The 18,851-nt window shown below is 45.8% G+C and overlaps 1 protein-coding gene across 1 annotated transcript in view; it reads right to left on the bottom strand.

Annotated features, from left to right (window-relative positions):
- unc5b (unc-5 netrin receptor B) overlaps positions 1-17,403 on the bottom strand; it is a 52,212-nt gene extending 34,809 nt beyond the window's left edge. The window contains exon 1 of the mRNA XM_084376095.1: positions 16,430-17,403. Coding sequence (XP_084232221.1) covers positions 16,430-16,517 — 88 coding nt within the window. The 5' untranslated portion in view covers positions 16,518-17,403. The remainder of the gene's footprint in view (positions 1-16,429) is intronic.
- Between the last annotated feature and the right edge of the window lie 1,448 nt (positions 17,404-18,851).

The raw sequence follows: 18,851 nt of genomic DNA, 5'->3' as shown, positions 1-18,851 counted from the left end.
ACTCATCGTACAATAAAATGAAACACAGGTAGCACAGAAGCTCCTGCCAAACAGGACGCTCTCCTCAGCTGCACATACATAAGCTCTTATGCACGGAGCCTTACATAACCAGCGCTTATGCTTCTTAGCCGTTTCAGACTCTGCAAAGACAATAGTTGTCCTGGGAAATTACAGAAACTTTTCAGAACAGAAGTTGTGGAGAAATCATATCTACACGCCTCATGTGAGTAGTCAGTGAATCGCCATAATGACTCACAGCAGTTCCTGCTTGTTACTGAACAACAGATACTCACATAAACATGCATTAACTGATGTTTTGGGTCATTTGGGGAAAGTAGGAAGCTTTAAAGAGTACAATATGTAAGAACTGCCCACCTGTTGAATTCATGCTCAAAACAAACGAAACAATTGAACTGCTAACTGCTGCTAACTGTAGCTGCTGTTAGCTAGTTAGCTCAGTTAGCCGTGCATCCAGCAGTCTGGACGGGGGGCTCGGGCACCAGGGAAGTGTTGGTGTTGACGGCGCTAGCACAGGAGCTTTGGAACAGGTCAGGCCGGGGCTAGCTTGTTAGCACGCTTACTTTAGTAGATATCTCTGCAACGCAATACTCAATCACCTAAACTATTATTTCTTTACATTTAAAATGTTCTAATTTTCCAGTTAAAATTCTTACTGAAACAAAAACACAAGTTAATATCACGAAAAGTGTTAGCAGAAGTTGCTTTTTACCCATTTAGCATATGGGCTATGGACCAACTATGGAAAAATGATAGCATTGATTCAGAAAGATGCTGATTTGATGCTAATATGCCTGGAAATAGCTGTCGCCAGCTTTGTTGCCTCAGAGAAGATACAGAATCTATAATTTAGTGATATTCTATTTAGAGAAGATTGAGATTGTTGGTCAAAATCCTGAAACTTAATATTACTCATTGTTGATGATAGCACCATGAAACACAGACGGACGAAAAATAACGTCAACGTTAAATCCACAGCACAATCTCACACTAGCTTACCTTGTTTTATGCCATGCATGAATCTCTCAGCTGTTTGTTGCTACTTCTTCTTCTCAGTTTATTGTACAGGTAGGGGCCAATTAACACTTGGTACTAACAAGTGACCCCTTTCACGCTATACATTGTTGTTTGGTTTACTGCGGATACAAAAATATCAATAACAGCTGTATATAGAAAGAGTTTCAGAGTTCAGATTATGTAGGTGATATAACAGGAACACACCTAAGCTTTTTCATTTCTCGCCTGAGATGTCTCGTCTTAATTCTGATAGCTCATAGAGCGAAGACGATTCGGGCCTTGAATGGCCACCATGGCCGAACACCACGAGAATAGAGCTGCTTGAACCTCATACGGCCGCGGTCACCGAGGCCATGTGTGAAGCACAATGGCAGGCTGCGAACATAAAGGTGTTTATATCTTTTCCCACAATTTACAATCTATTCAGCATGACTGACTTCACAACTTCCATTTTCCACAACAAAGAACCAGCTTTTAGTGTTTGTGTGTGGAGGATGTGTTGGAGCACACATACTGAAGGTCAGGGGTTGTTTGCGTGGCAGACCGGATTACAGACACCATGTGAGATACACGGCGCTATTCTGATCTGTATTATTATTAAATATATAATATGCACTACAATGCGGCGTGGGTTGTTTGAATTGTTAACATGCTAGCAGAGCACCAGACCAAAAAGCAAACACAAATGATTGATGTGAATGAAATGAGAGAGTGTGTGCGCAGCTTCTCTGCAAATACACGCCGCAGCTTTATCATCTCTACAGCACACTGAGGCTAGTTAATAACATTTGGTATTCATGTTAAGTCGTCTGTTATTGTAGCTCACATTGGTGACATATAACATTGCAGATTATTCAGTGTAAATCGGCAGGTCAAAGGTCACCGCCCTCCGTTAACTCCATATCCCAGGCTTCACTGCACATAATGTAATACCTTCATGGTTTTGCTGTGCTAAGACCTCACGCTACACTCACAGCATAACCTTTCTGTGACCCCTCAACTCCAACCCCTCACCTCCACCTGCGATAGGCCCCACTCCGATCCCGAGAGGGCACAACTGCTGCTAACATTTGAACAAAAACAAGAGATCATAATCCTAATTTAATCACCCGACACAGAGGCTCGAGACTGTGTTTTTCTCCCCATGAAATATTACAGCAAGCACAGTCAAACTACTGAACTAAAAGCACAAGCACATTAATATACATTACACAGTCTCCAATCATTTTTTAATGGCTGTGGAGACACTGAAAACGATCAGCGGAGCAGATAAAAAAAGAAGGAAAGAGGGACAGAAAGACGCGGGGAAGAAAAGTGGACGGGGGGTGAAGTGAAGTGAAGCTACCTGTGTGTGTACCTGATGAGTGTGAAGATGAAAAAAGAGAGAAAGTTAGCTGAGCAGAAGAGGCAATTTTGGGCTGCGTGAGATTCATCATGCCGTCTTGTCTTAGAGCCATCATGTTCCGAGGTGGTCCATATAACAAGGTGTGGAGATCAATAGCATCCATTTACTGAGGTGCAGCACATCTAATCATCCGGCGCTGTGCTGCCCACAGACGGAGCTGGGACACACACCTAGGCCTCTGGAGGACAACAGAGTAATGAAATGTACACTGCAGGTCCGGTCTGTCTTCAGGTTTCCTACAGCTAGCACAAACATGGACCCCTACGGCTCCCCTGTCTCACTTCCTTCATCTCCTCCGCCTCCACATATGAACAATAAACCCACCTCCTCCTCCGTCCTTCTTACATACTTGCACTGCCACATACGTTTGGCTAAAGTCGCACTTCATGTGGTCCATTAGGAGTCTGAGCGGTGTGAGACCAAAAATATCCACAGCACTCTGTTTCCCTCTCCAACTCATTGACTGAGTGCCTCGGGGTAACGTCACAATAAGCACTTCTTGTCCCTGCTCCCCAACGCAATTCTATAATTCATCTTAATTGAGAAAAACAAGCAGGCAAAGGCCGAGCACTGGAAAGGATGTAAAGTTCAGGTCCTGTATTTCTGGGACTGAGGGACTTCAGTGTATGTTTTGCGTCCGTGAAAGGTGAACGCAGGTGCTTACCGCTGCAAAAATGTATTTTTTTGCTTGTTAGAGGGCATTTTTCTTTAATGAGGTTGAAAAAGAAAGCAAACAAATCATACGAGAAAGAACAACATGTACAAAAGAAGACGACATTGGCTCTAATTCCATGATGGTTAAGTAAACCGATTGTTATCGATATGAAGAGAGAAAAACACTGAAAATTAGAGCCTCTGTACTATAATGAAGGAGAGGGAATGTATTTTTATTTTCTGCACTCGCTGTGATTTTTACACACATGCTGTAATTTATTCAAGGGTTCTCTGGTTCACATTCCCGAGCTTAGAGACAGAGGTAAAAAGGCAGATGGTGTTTAAACACTGTCTTGAAAATGCAGAGTAAACATGACATCTAAATATCAAATTGTTGAGAAACTTTCGGGCCAATATGGTAGCTTGAATACAGATGGAGCCCCAGCTTTGGCGGCACGCGCGCAGACTTTTGCTTCAGGTAATTAGCAGAGCATTGAGGGCTTTTTGTTCTCTTTTCAGGCTGTTGGAAGTTAAAAGCGAGCTCTAACTGCTTGGCAGAGGAGATTCTTGTGTTTCAGCATACTGTTTAACATTTATGAATGAGACGATCCCTGCTGTTCTAATGTAAGATCAATGCAATAAAAGGAGGATTTCTACACTGGCTGCCACTGTGCTGCTGAGCGTGTAGTCCCGAAGCTTTATTAGAGACTACATGTTTTTAGAATATGCAGGACTGTATCGTTTGTGTTTGCCTTTATTTTTTTTCATCCACTTTCAAGAGCCTGTGCTATCTAGGGCAGTGGTCAGCAGTTTTAATCAATTTTCCAAACGCAGGAGCGCTACGGCGGGCAAGAAATCCCAACAGGACAGTAGGGAATGGACATAGCAATAATAATAACACAAAATCTAATCTGAATTATGCTCTAAAGAGATTAGGTCAGAATAATCCCCAGAATAAACACAAACGGGGGAGGAGGGGAGTGATCAAATGCAGGGAGGGAGCTGCATCGCATGCGCATGGATGTTTTTATTCCTCACGGTGGGATTTGTGTAAAGTTGTGTTTGATTTTGGGTGTAAGAGTGATGAGGGTGTTTATTTTGGGAAATGGGAATATGTCTCAGGCTCAGAGAGTTGCTATTATTAAAGCAGACTAAAATGCCTCCTATTGCCTGCTCAAACAAAGAGAGACTCCCCTCAGTGTGAAGGAAGGATTCCTGAACATTTTCAGTCACAGAGCCAAATGGAGTACATTCATTTCCAAGTGGGATCCAGATTTATTAGACATATCACCACACAATTATGCAGACACCCATTAAACTCATTATCCATTCACCAGTTTGGGTGCAAATAAAGTTTAAACGGTGCAAACATATTGCTTTCAACCAGTCTGCTGAAAAAAGAAAGATGTGACTGTCTGTGATATCACTTCACCTATTATTACTTGGAGACAGCAACAATTTTCTGAACGCACAGCCAAATGCTAAATCACTACTTTAACATCACTGATTTCAGTAAAAGTACAGGGCAAAGTTTTAGCTCATGCAGCAGTGCCACACTGATTTATGCCCCTAGAAGAGGATGCACAACACTGTTGAGTCAAAATTAAAGGAATAGTTTGACATTTTGGTGCCTGGCAGCCTCATAGTGATGACAGGACTCCAGGAAGTCACTACATCCGGCCAAGAAGTTCCAGTTTTAGCACATAACTCCCCATAAAACCACTTCTGTTTGTGTTTGGACTGAACAAACAAGATATAATGTGGTAATTTAGCTGTTTCTCCCTGCTTCCACTGTAGTGTCTGCACCCACTGATTCTTGCTTCACATTAAAGGAGACCTATTATTCTTTTCTGTTTTGTCCTTTCCTGCAGTGTGTTGTATAGGTTCCTGTGCAGTAAAAAAGATCATCCTGCACCAACAGAAGCTCCTCTCTCCCACAAAAAACACTGCTCTTGAAACGCTTCGTCTGTAGTCACGCCTTTAATTAGGTGACTTTGTGACATCACACTACGTCACCATGCCTGGCAGCTAGTTTGGCACGCAAGAATTGATTTTGCACAGCGGCTCTGTTGTTGTTAGCGGTGCTGGCTCAGGTGTGTGTGAGCGGACCAATCAGAGCAGACTGGGTAGTCAGGATGGGGGGCCTTAAAGAGACAGGAGCTAAAACAGAACGTTTCAAACAGAGGGGGAATACAGTGCTGCAGCTGTGGACAGACAAGAAACCTGATGTGTTTTTTGAGCATTAAAGCATGTAGACCTCTTCTGGTAGTAACCCAAAATAAAACGATGAATGTGAAAATGAACATAATATGTCTCTGTTAAGCACAAAGATATGAGAGTGATATTGATCTTGTCATCTCTGAGCCAGAAAACAATTTCCCAAAATGTTTATTTCCCAATGCCAGCCGCTGGTTTGTGGCTCCAAACTCTGATATAGTTGATTTGCTCAAATGACTGCAGGGTCTCCACTGTGGCTCTTCCCTGTGCTGACTCTGTGCACTGCTGAGGGTTCAGGGATCAGAGCGGACAGGGCCAGGGCAGATCTCGAGGTCACCAGCCGCCTTTCTGCTGAGCACGCTATTGTCCTGCAGCTGCATGGCCGCACCACTCCAGGTCTATTCAGAGTCTATTCAGCAGCTTCAGCTAAGTGCAACAGAAGACCCCGGTCTATTGTCTGACGCCAAGTCTGTTTGAGCTGCACCAGAATGCTCACTTCATCTCCCAGCGAGTTCAGAGAAACAGTTAAGTCTCAGAGAATGGGGGCGGATTTACACAAGTAAAAAGACACGTTAAACACATTCAGGCCGGCTCCAGCACTCAAACAGAGAGCTACTTGACCTCGTGTGGCCTTTGCAGAATGTCAGACCACACTGTATGACCTGGTTGCTTCAACGCTCACACATGCATTTAGATCCAAACAGAGATCTCCAGTTTCACACACTTCCTACACTACACCTGCTTTTGTATTTCTCGAAGCTTGCATCAACATTAGCTAGCTTTATTCTCATTTCTCTTCTGTTGTGAGTGTGAAATAAGAAGCAATAAAAACATTATAAGGCAAAAATGGGCGACAAGAGACCAGCGGCGTTGCTAGCAAGCTAGCTATTCCCAAAGTATTGGGGTAAGTGTATGATCGTGCACACAAAATGGCCATATCACACTCAGTAAAAAAGCCATCTGGAAGCATCAGCACTTCTATGGGCAGAATTAAGTCAGAGTGCAATGACTTTCTCATCTAAAGTGCCTCCGAAGAGCCCCATTATTACCTTCCCAGAATGCAAATGTGCTTTGGGCCAATTAGAGGTTGAGCCAATACCAATGTAAGCCCATAAAAACCCGCCCTTCCATAATCATTCAGCAATATGACTCATGGGTAAGATTGGAACACCGGCCTGTAAATGTGTCATGATTATGACTCCGTGCTTAAAATGAATGGAGGAGCTGTGTATTTCATTCCCACGGAGCTGGAGCTGAGCCACGCATATGTTAGTGTCAGAGCTCCTAATGAAATAAATAGACTTGTGATAGTACTTATTAGGCCTCCATAAGTGGCAGGTAAAGACAAGGGCACAGTGGCGGATCAAAGGCAGTTAAATGTCTCTTTCTAGATCCCCACCTATCAAGAGGTATTTAGGGGGGGGAGAGTTTGGGGGGAGGGGGTTGCTTTTTTGTTTGTGGAGACAGACGCCCTCATCCAGGATCTCTCTGTGTAATTACACGCCACAGAAGACCTTCATTCCTCTCCTCTTCACAGAGAGAGATGAAAGACAAGAGAGACAGGGGCATGTAATCGCTCCTCTGACTGAAAGAGGGGGAGAGGAGGTGAGGGACGCAGAGAATAGAAGGACAAAAGGATGGTGAGTGGTGGTGGGGTTTTAATAAACCTCCTCTGTCTCTTGTTTACAGAGCCTCTCCTACCTCTCCTGATTCTCTCTCTCTCTCTCTCTCTCTCTCTCTCTCTCTCTCACACACACACACACACACACACACAAACACACACACACAAACAGACTATCTTTGAATGAGGCTTTCATTATTCTCGGAGTTGCCTGTTCTTCGCCTCAGGACAGATGTGTAAATTGTTGTGCTAATGTAAGGCCCGCTCAGAGAGCTTTAGAGGGAAGGAGATTTACACACTCCACACCACTGTATAACTGTCACTCACAAACTCACGCTCACAAGAGCATAAAGGAGGCTGCCGTAAGCGACAGCATCTCAGCACACACACTCACCAGACCACGCGCGCTCGCAAACAGACACACACTCCGGTACTGATGGTACTGACAGAGGCGTGGGTGGACGTTGACGTGCACACGTAAATGTTCCATTTCCATCTGCCATTCATACTCTTCAAGCCCAAGTCTAGCAAAAAGAGTCCCTCACCTCATCACAACGGGCTTAATAGCAGCAATCTGTCGCTGTTCCTGTAAAACTCCAATATTTTTCCATTACCCGCTTTGTTTACTCTGAAGGGCACAGGGGGCAAAACGCCGGAAAGGCACCTGCTAATAATCCCCCTTTGCTTCTGACGTTGGATAATCTGAGGGATCTTTGTGTTGGTTTTTAATAGTTTGGAAACATCTGTAGTTTGGAAAGAGCAAAGCACTCATCATGCAAATGAGAGTAATGCGAGGGAAAGGGATGGTATGTGAAAAGTCAAACTAAAGAAATGTAATGGCAGAAAATGAAGCATCAATTTCAATAATTAATTTATCATTTAAATGAACAGTTTGGGAATTGCACTTTTGTGCCAAGAGTGAGATTAGAATATTAAAAACCACTGCACTATCTGGTTAGCTTAGCTTATCACAAAGACCAGAAACAGGAGGAAAGAGTGAGGCTGCCTCTGACCTGCGGTGACAAAATGTACTTATCAGCACCTTAATGATGTTCTTTTGTGTAGTCCATACATACAACTATACAACATACAATACAGATCCAATAGTGGCATCAGTCTTCTCATCTGACTCTCTGACAGAGAGTGAATGAGTGGATTTCTTTTGTAACACCTTTCTCTCTGAGACATTGTAATGAGTATTTTTTATTATCTTCAGACATCAAATAGACTAACAATACTAATAATAACCAAGAAGTTAATTGCAAATGAAAAATAATCATTACTTACTGCGCTCACCAGCCACTTCATTAGGTGCACTTTTACGATCTAATGTGATCCAATGCAGCAGCTCTGCCATGACTTTCCCAAAGCTTATACCGCTTCTTCATATTCATCATTGAGGCTGTTGTGAGTGTTGTTGTACTGGAGTGCATTACACTGAAAGATGTTTTTAATATTCAGAGCCCCTCGTGTGTTCTAACATTAGAAACCCCTCTCAACACAATGCCGTCCAGTTCAACACAACTGCAAACTACAATCTAAATGATAACCATGTAGTTAATAAATAAATAATAATAATAAATCCCCTTCGATTAAAACTGAACATTATTATCTTTGTAAAGGCAGAATTTATGGCGGACCTCTTGTACTGGATTACATTAATGTTACAAATGTACCTAATAAAGTGGCTGGTGAGTATATTTGCACTGTTTTGAAACTGCTCTCTAACTCCTGGTCACATCTCCACCAAGTCTGCATGACACCAGGTGACTGACGACTCCTCTGTCTGTCTGTCTGATGGCGCCGAGGCCTCTGAGGGGTTCCAAACAACCCATCTGCCCAGGAATCTGCCGGTCCGTCTGTCTGTCTGTCTGGCTCTCCACAGGTGTGTCTATCTGTCCCTGCGTGATCCATGTTTCTCTTATTAAGCCATGGAAAAGGAGGGCAGGGGCTGGCTGCAGCGTGAAGGTTGAAGCTATAGACAGAGAGACACCGCGCAGGGTTTAATGACCCACTATAACTATACCTATTCATCTCCCCCAGCAGAGCACTGAAATGCCACGGAAATGGTCCTCATGCTGAAGATACTGCACCATACTAAATCACAACTCTTTAGCCGGTACTGGCTACATGACTACATGGCACATGTTCTTCATTTGACACAAAACGACTGAAGGAAAACTTGAAAACAAATTAATCTGAAAGTCTGGCGAAATGACGTCGGAGAGCGCATAAAACAAAAAAGTGTCAGCCAATGCAACGTAAACCAATCAAGCCACATAAACCAATCTAGCCGAAACTTCAAGCTCAGATCTATCCCCGATCGATAAACATCTATATGGCTTTCTTTTGCTTGTGTGAGGTGCTTTCTCTACCTGCAGTACCTACACACACACACACACACACACACACACACACACACACAGGCACTTGCACATACACACACGCCAAGTCTTGCTGCTGAGAGGATTGCAGGCAAGTGAAGCTGAGCAACAGCAGCGGCAGAGCAGAGACACCCAGAGTTAATGAACCCTCACCAGTCAGCATGGCTGTCCATCTGCTTTCATAATCCCCATAAACAGCAGGCCACAAGCGCTGCCCAACCAGCTACACACACACACACACACACACACACACACACACACACACACAGAGTATCGTCATCCTAAATATACTATGTATGCTGGATTGGGTGTTGCAGTGGTGGGGGGGGGGGACTGATGTGTCCATTATAATGCCTGCACGCCTTAGCTCAGCTCACCAGCTAATCTAAGCGGAGTGGCGGGGAGAGCTGAGCATGAGGTCGGCTGCAGAGTCCATCTGGTCAGCAGCAGGTAAGAGGCTTGAAACACACACCCGCTGACACACTTGATGCGTGTGTGAGCTCATACACTTAAATCTAACCTTAATTACGTGCAGGTACATCTGCCACGTTAGAGCAGACCTCGTGCCACTACCTCACACATGGCGCTCATTTAAAGCGGTCCCTAAACTCCTCCGCGACGGATGCCTGGTGGCGCTTTGCAGCGCGTGCACACGTACACCTGGCATGGTGAATGAACCAGGAGGATAAACCAGGTTTCCTCCTGTGCAATCAGAGCGGCTGCCAGAGCGAGAGAGATGGGTGTGTGTGCCCGAGCTGTGTGCTGATTGAGACTGGGAGTGTGACCCCACTGTGACCCATGCAGAAAAGGGAGTAATACCTAAGTAATACGACTGGCTTCCCATCAGCGCACCCATCGCACGTACACACACTCACGCCAAACGCGCAGACAGAGCCAAGAGGAGCCTGTCAGCCCCTTGATTAAGACCTGCATCCAAGGCGAGAACAGCATCTTTACTGTGTGTTTGGAGGCTCCCAGTCAAAGCTTCTGGAGGAGTGCTACGAATTAAGTCCTGAAGCTGAAGACGGGTGGAGGAATTAAAGGGTGGATGAGGGCAGATCTCATTCTTTCACTCTTCTCTTTGCTACGGTGGTGATCCAAGAGCGTCTGAGCGGAAACAGGGATTATTGCCCCTACTGTGCGTGTTTGTATGTGTCTGCATATGTCTGGGGGATGAAGCCAGATACTGCATATAGCTGACATTTTGATTTAGCACGATCTTTAAAGCTCAAGCTGAGGAGAGGAAAGGAAAGGAAAGGAAAGGAAAGGAGAGACATGGAAAGAGAAGGACAGGAGAGAAAAGGAAATGAGAGACAAGGCTAGGAAAGGAAAGCTCTTGATGTGCCCTTATTGACCTTTGATTAAGTGCCAATCACCGCTCCATTACTGACAGGGGCAATGAGCTTAAGAGACAAACATGGTGCTTAAACTCCATGTCAGTCGCTACATTAAATAACACTGCCGATCACACTGTTGACATGCAGCCAATCACACAAACCCCCCCACCCCCCACCCCCTCTACACAAATACACTCAGCGAGCATCATCCGCCTTGATTTAAAACACAAGGGAGGGGAAAAAAATTGTAAGTTGTTTGAAAGTCCTGCTGTTGCCTAGCTGCCTGCCATGCAGACAGAAGGACGCGGGATCATTTCCGTTCCCTCTGTCTCAGCCGGAGATATGCACACACGTACGCTCAATACGCCCGTCTCTCCGGGGAGGTCTGTGTGTCATTCCCCCACTTTAGACACACCAGCTGCTCGCTGTGGGCTCCGCAGTGTTAAGAGCCCCTTCCCACCTCGCACAAGCCCCCGGTGGCACCCACATCTACTTACACACAGGCATGACAAAGCTCCCCTCATTCCCCTCCTTTACGTTCTCTACCACTACCCAAACACCCCCCCCACATTCATAAGTACCCTGAGGGCAGATGGGACCCTAATAAGCGTTACACTCATAGAAATGGGATTCTTCACAGTGCCTTCTAAAGAGCAATTCCCAAACTCCACCAGAGAGCTGGCTGGGGGAAAAAATGATGGAGAGTGAGAGATATGGATGACAGAGGTTGGTATATGTGAGACTATAAAGCTATAAATACGCCTGATGAGACTATCAAGAGATTGAAGGAAGAGGAAGGGGAAATGGGGACACGTGAAGGCAATTTATTAATGTGGATGTGGGGGAATGTAGCCCCACATGCCACACTCACAAAAGGAAGTCGAAATAACACCGACTGCAACTGCCTCCTCTAATGCAGCACATTTCCTCTCCTGATGGAAAGTGTATTATTAACAAGCTTTAAGCAGAATTTTCCAGTTTGCCAAGCCCACATGGCACTCTCAAACACAAACAGAGACAAACTCAAGCATTAACAGATTGGCTGTGGTCTAAGCTCTGAGTGGACTTGGCTCAACTGCCTTCTGAAGACAAAAAAAAGCCTCTGCTAAGAAGATGAGGGGGAATCTACATGGCCTGAAAAAACTCCCTTTTTCAGACCAGGACACACGCAGAGTGCTGGACCACAGCACAGCCAATCAAGTGCTGACGCTGCCTCTGATCTATGGACCTCAGTGCAAACACTTTTTTACCAAGTGTGTGTGTGTGTGTGTGTCTATCTTAGGGTAAGGGGGGAGCTCAGGATCTGGCGTGACCCCCTGTAGTGAATCCTGATCCTATTGGTCACGATTGCTCAGAGTGCTGCTGAGATCTTAAATGAAAATTCCTGCACTCACTCCCTCACTCACTCCTCCCAAGTGACCCAGCAGGTCTTCCAACCATTATACATAGAAAATGCTACCTCTTCATCAGGGGATGTGGCTCTGTTTTGCATATGTGGGTGTGTGTGGGTGTGTGTGTGTGTGGGTGTGGGTGGGTGGGTGCTGTAGTTTTGATGTCAGATGTCACTGAGCCCGTCTGAGCACATCAATCATCACGAGAATCAGAGAATTTTAAGCTGAAACAAGCAGGTGTGACTTTTACCTGCGCATGAGTGGTTATGCAACAGTAGCACACACACACACACGCACACACACATGCAAGTATAACTCCTGTCGAAGTTGTGAATGAGTTCTGAGTGTGTGTGTGTTCTGCTGCCGCCCCCCCTCCACCCCACACAAAGGGGCAGAAAGAGCTCTCTGGAGTCTCCTATTCATCTGAAGCACAATGGAACCCCACAGAGGTTTTCTTCCTGTTTCCCTGTCTGCCCCACCCAGCTCCCCCCACAGGGGCAGGATGGAGGGGCAGGGGGTGCCCTGTCCTGCCGGCCCAGCAGCAACTCACAGCTCCCCATCTGCCACCGAAACTCTCTCCCTCCTCCGCCCCCCTGACTCACCCATCCAGTCCTCCCTCAACTTATCTGACTCCACTCGCAGGTTCACTGAAGACCCCGTGCCAAAATATGTGGGTTTTACTTAGAAAGGATAAACTGACAGAATAATAATGAAGTTTGCAATAACTGTCAAACAAAAAAAGAAAAACTAGTCCGACCTTGGGAAACAAACAGCTCGGTCAAAAACATTTTTAAATTTCAAACATCAGTGGCTTTAAATGTTTGGATTCAATTGAAACATTCTTGCATTTCACTGGTGTTTAATGTGACGGCACACAGGTAGGAGAGACCATCTGGTGTGAGATAAACAAGACATTTTTAACCAGAATCCAGGCAGGCATTACATTAAATATTCAAATAACTTCACTTGATGATAATTATCTACAGTATTTCTTTTTTCGCACACCTTTAAGACCACACAGATGGAAATAGTTGGCAGGCTCGGAGATATTGATTAAATCATTATCGCCCCAGATTCTAAACACTTTGAGGACACAGTGTCTCCGCAGAGGACAATAACGCCCCGTACTTAAAACTAGATTCGTCTCAAGTCTGTCAATCGCTGCTCCAAACTTTCTTCTGCTGATAATTCCTCTTTCCGTTCTTTATAGTCAGCTCCCTCTTCCATTTACCTCGCTGTTCTCCCCTCCTACAGAGCCCTTGCTGTTTGCCGCAGATTTATGGTCCGGCCTAACATGCACAGTATTGGCAAAGCATTAAACATGTCTACTCTTAATACTGTGAGCTCTCTCCATCGATAAGAGCCTTAATAAAAACATCCCCCTAGTGGATTTGTGTGTCTCTTTTTCCACTTTCCAGCCTCCGCCTCCCTCCTCGACAGTATCCTCCTCTCTTAACCACTGTTTCTTGTGCGGCTTTGCTAGCTTCAACCTGTTTCTGCTGCACATCGCTCGCCTTCCTCCCATACTTCTCCCTCCTCACTCACCGCCTCATTCTCTGGCCTGTGCCAGAGGTTTAATGACGCTTGAATGCCACTGCTATGAGAGTTTTCTTCTTCGCTCTTTTCTCATAAAGGATATTTAAAAGCCATGCCCTGAGATCAATCTATCTCAGTGTGTCTCTCACAGATTCATTTCTCTTCCATCTCCTCTTCCTCTCTATTTCAGATGGATAGCATTACCCTGCGTAACCCCTCGCCATGTTTGGTTCACACGCATCCCTTACAACAGCCCCTGGCTGCAATTGGCACAGTCGCTTGAACTGACACTCTTTTATCTAGTCTATAAATGCCTATTGGTACCCTAAAATCCTTCACTACCCCCTGAAGCCATCCGGGTCAGTTACGCCTGTGAGAGCCAAGCAGCTGTTGCCCTCCCACTTCTTTCTCCTTTGCTGTCTCTGATGTCAAGAATTTGAGCATCATAAGCACATTTTAAATATTAACAAAGACCACTTTGCACGTATGAATAATACAGCAGAGAGGGCAGTGGCTGGCCAGCGATCCCATCCCCTGCCGCATGACGGCCGTAAAAACTAATGCACTGCTCCGGGACAGAATGTGGCCTGGTCTGGTCTGCCAGCAGGACTCGCCTGAGGAACTAGTCTGGCCCGTGGCCTGGCCTAAAGAGAGCTGTCGGTCTGTTTATTTATCACGATGCCCAACCACCTGTCCAAATCTCTGCAGATGCAACAGCCTGGCAGCACTTTTGTTATGACTACATGTTTCAGAGACACTTTAATCTAATCTGACATCTCAATCTGTTGAGCGTCTTTGAAGCCAAATTCACTTTGGTGTTTGTTTGAGGTGAGCTTCGTTGTCACATTCCTTTCTTTCTGTGCATCTAAAATTCATACATATAGCTGGTGGGAAAATTACAGAGCTCCTCTGGCCGAGACCTTTTTACTAGCTCATATAATATTAAAGAATGTGAGTCCTCTCCTTGTTGCAGCCGAGGATTCCCACACCAAACACAAACGAGACGGCACATCCTCCGAGAGTGTCACTATTCATCCGGCCCTCCATGGGAGTGTCTGACATGCTACGCTCTCTAACTCTGAACACTCCACTGCTCCTTCGCCCTTCCCTCGCCACCCTCGCTCTCCTCCCAGTCTGGACACTGGTCTCCAGACTCCCCCTCCTCCCCTCCTCCTCCTCCTTCCTCCCTCAAGGCTTACTGGGCACCTCTCCATTTAATCCTGATGTGTGACAAACACATTTCCCGTATGTCGTTTCTCCAATTCCGATGAAGTCATTATTAATCACGCGCAGAAAAGTGGACAGCAGGATAGTTACTCCAGACAAGTGTTCCTGGCAGTCCGGGTAATTAATGTGTATGTCAACACAGAAAGAGGAGCACCGTAGCAGAAATGTGAGCTCAGCACATCCACAGTGCAGGCAGAGAGGGAGACGGGAGGGATCTGAGGAGGAGGCGGGCGGCGGAGGAAAGGTACACACACAATGGGGAGGGAAGATAAATGCAATCTGTCCGTCCCATCATGCATTCCCTAAATATATCTCTGCCTTGCTCTGCAGGAGACAGAAACTTTACTGGGGCACACAGAGCCATTGTCCCCTGGTGTGTGCCTCCCCCCTCCTCCCCTCTCCTCCCACAACTCTGCTCCCCCCGAGCAGGACCTCGCCGCAATCCTCAACTCTTAATATCAACCTCTCTCATTTCTCATGCAAGGATTTCAGAATGGGCCACAATTTTTAATAAACGTAAGCTGCTTTTCTGCTCCGCCTGTTCAAGGAATAATACACACACAAGGACCTTGAGAGGCGAAGGGCTTCTTAAGGAATTGGCCACAGACCTGGACGGACAGTCATTGGGCCTCCATGTCATTAAGTAGAAAATAAAATGGACTTGTTCAGCAGATAGACCCAGATGTGTTTCTTGGAGTGTTCCTCCAGCAGAGCTTGTGCTTGTTGTTGTCCGCATTGTTCTTTTTTTTTTCTTTCCCCCAACTGTAAACTGAGCTTAATCCACAATCCACTAAACCCTCAGATTTCTGCCCTGTGTTTCAATCTGATCTGGCAACGGGGAGGGGAGGGGAAAAAAAAAACATAGGCCACACTGAGAGAAATCATTAATCTAACACTGGAGATGGGCAGCCTCGCCTTGGTGTCCGTCCTGTCCCATCAGCTCACCTACACTGACCCGATCTGTGTGTGCACCAAGTGGTTTCATCTCCATGAGAGCTGCTGCAGCCTTTGACGGCATTAACTCCAGGCAATCTGCTGATCAAAGCCCGCTCAGTTCGCACTGTGGAATACTTTGTCTAATAAAATAATGATTAGAGAGGTAGAAAAGGTTTGTGATCAACTGAGCCTGTTTCAAAAGCATCCAAGTTTAAAACAAGTGTCACTGGATTCAGACTGAGAAAAAAGAATTAAAAGAGTCTCATCCCCTGGAGCACTCCGAGTGCTCTGTCTTACTTTTCACAGGCTTTTTTCTTTTTTCTTTTTCTTCTTGGAGAGGCCGAGGAGGCATGGAGCAAAACCTTAATTACTCCCTGCGCACCGGGGGAGTTTGATTTTTCCGCTCCAAGAAGAAAAGAGAGCTCTGAGCTGTGGTGTACTGAGAGGTTGAAGAGTTTGCTGTGGGTAAAGAAATGTGCTGGTCAGCAGGCGACCCCAGACCCCCCCTGCACCCTTATGGGTGTAATGTGGAACCCAAGACATCTCATTTAAATTGGAGCAAAAGTTAAGATGTGACGGTGCCTCTGAGGCTGGACGCTTTCTGTAAAAGTCTGAATATTTTCTGACGTGTTCAAAATAAACTGTAAACGCGTGTGTATTTCTCGTGAGCGCAAATTTCCACTCACCAGTGCCGGAGACGACGCATCCCCCGACCAGGAGGAGAAGAACCAGAGGAGCGACACCTTGGCCACGCTGCATCCGAACAGAGCGCATCTTTTCCGGCTCCGCCGTCGCGAAACGTCCCCTTGTTGTCCACACGGCGTGTTGGCGCCTGTCCAACAAAGTCTTCACCCCTGAAATATCTCTCAAGAGTGAGAGAAACGCGACCGAAGAGTCCAGTGATCACTGCTGGGTGGTTTGGCGAACAGTTCACTCTTCTTCTTTTTCTTCTTCACTGTTGACGCAAAGTGACTGCAACGCTCAAAACACATCCATCACCGAGCAGCTCGTGCGCGTCACGGAACAGACCGAATGGGTGTAATTTCCGTCCGTGATCAAACTTTGAAGAGGGTCCGCGGATGTATCACACCCTGTGAATGTGAAGGAACAATCTGTCGGCGCTATTCCTGGTGGGTTTCATTTCCAGCCGCACTTGAACCCCGCTGACTGACAGGCTGGCAGCCAGACGCGCAGAGGCGCCACAAAGTCACCAAAAAGTTGGACGCATTTCTGCTCTGAAGAAATCACACGAGAGTCCGATTCCCGGCAAAGGAAAACTTGGTTTGTGACCGTAACAAAAAAAAATAAAAAAAATAAAAGTACCACAGGGTGGAGATGCTGTCGGGATAGCCGCGTCCGCTGCAGACTGGACTCCGGAGTCTGCTCTGGGGGCCCCTGGGTGTCTTCTCTCGTCCGCGTCCGCAAGGTGTAAACAAGAACACGGGGATGAACGCTGGAGCAGCCTCCGGACTACCAGTCCCCCGCCTGGCCAATCATATACCACCCTCCTCCTCTTCTCAGAGTGAAGGCTGAACAAGTGAAGGTAAACTAGTGGCAAGCGAGGAGGAAATAGATGGGAGGGGAGAGAAAGAAAACCCGGACCGAGGGCGCGCGGCACCGCTGTGGATTCAGAAGGTCTCACTGCAGACAAGTGAGGATGAGTTAGTGACTTTCTTCTATCTATCTATCTATCTATCTATCTATCTATCTATCTATCTATCTATTTTTAAATGCAATAACTTAGACAATCCCCTTTCTCTGCGCCCCTCCCTCCCCCAATATGACTAATCTGTGGAGAGCTATCTCTGGAGTCCAGGAGCAGAAGTCCAGCAGCAGCAGCAGCAGCGGTCTTGCTTTATGAGAGCATATTACTGCCTGTCAATCCAGCCCTCCCGCTTCTCCGGGTCACATTTTACTCCCGGTGGCCACAAGAGAGCACCCTTTCATAAACGAGCCAATGAGGACTACACCTGACTGGATCTCCAGCAGGACTCTTCATTATCAGAGCGACTGGGGTGGTGCTCATGGTGTCTGATTGGTGAGGGACACCCCAGGGTGCAAGGATGAAGGAGCTGGTTATTTTTAACATCTGAATCCAGCTTCTAATTTTTTTTAACACCAGCAAAATCTTTGCACTTGTCATTTACAACAGTGGCATCCTCTCAGAGTTTCTCCAGGTGCTCCCCTTCCTCCTCACTTGACTGTAAAGACATCACTGTTGTTGATTCTTCTGGAAGCTTCGCATGTGTCACTTGTGTGCACTTTGAGGGATGCCTGCACTTTTTTTTTTTATTTCTGGAACAGCAAAATGCACTCATTATCTTGACATATGATGCACAAATGGCCGACAAATTAAAGGGAGGGACCTGAATAAATGAAAGGGAACATAAATGCTCCCGCTCAGTGGAACGGCTCGCTGAGGATGAAAATGGTGTGTGAGTCATGCATTACGGCCTTCGCTGACAACACTGTCAACCCATTCGAAACACCTATGGGAGATTTGGGAACAGCGTGTCAAACAGCGCTCTCCACCGCCATCGTCAAAACACCTAATGAGGGAAAATCAGTGGGAAGAATGGTGTTCATCCGTCCAGTAGAGATCCAAGGAATGTAGGCCAAGGAACAAGTCTCCTTTAAAGGTGCGATAGTATATAGTATGACTTAGCTTGTTAGCTCAGTTAGCCGTGCAGCTAGCCAGAGAGTTGGAGTTTACAGACCGACACAGTATTAGACGTCTTTGATACATCAAAACTGTTATTAACTATATTTTCTGTTGATAATTTCAGTTAACTTATTTGATGTTTTAAACTAAAATTATTACAAATCGCACCTTTAATTTATCACGATTAGGTGATAAAGAGTATAAAAACATAATTTATTTCTATAAATATATTATTATTATACTATTTCTAACAATATATTATACTGTTATTGTGACATGAGACTGTAAAGCATCTTAGATTTTGGATATTGCTATATCGTGATATGTGTGGTCTTTTCCTGGTTTTAAAGGCTGCATTACAGTAAAGTGAAGTAATCTCCTGAATTTACCCGACTGTTCTTGTTCTTGTGTACTTGCCCTATCACACGGGACTTGTATTACCAGGG

This window comes from Pagrus pagrus (genome assembly GCF_965226575.1).
Source record: "Pagrus pagrus genome assembly, chromosome: 15".
NCBI lineage: Eukaryota > Metazoa > Chordata > Actinopteri > Spariformes > Sparidae > Pagrus > Pagrus pagrus.
The sequence above is the reverse complement of the archived record's forward strand: the minus strand, read 5'-3'. Positions and strand labels throughout refer to the sequence as shown.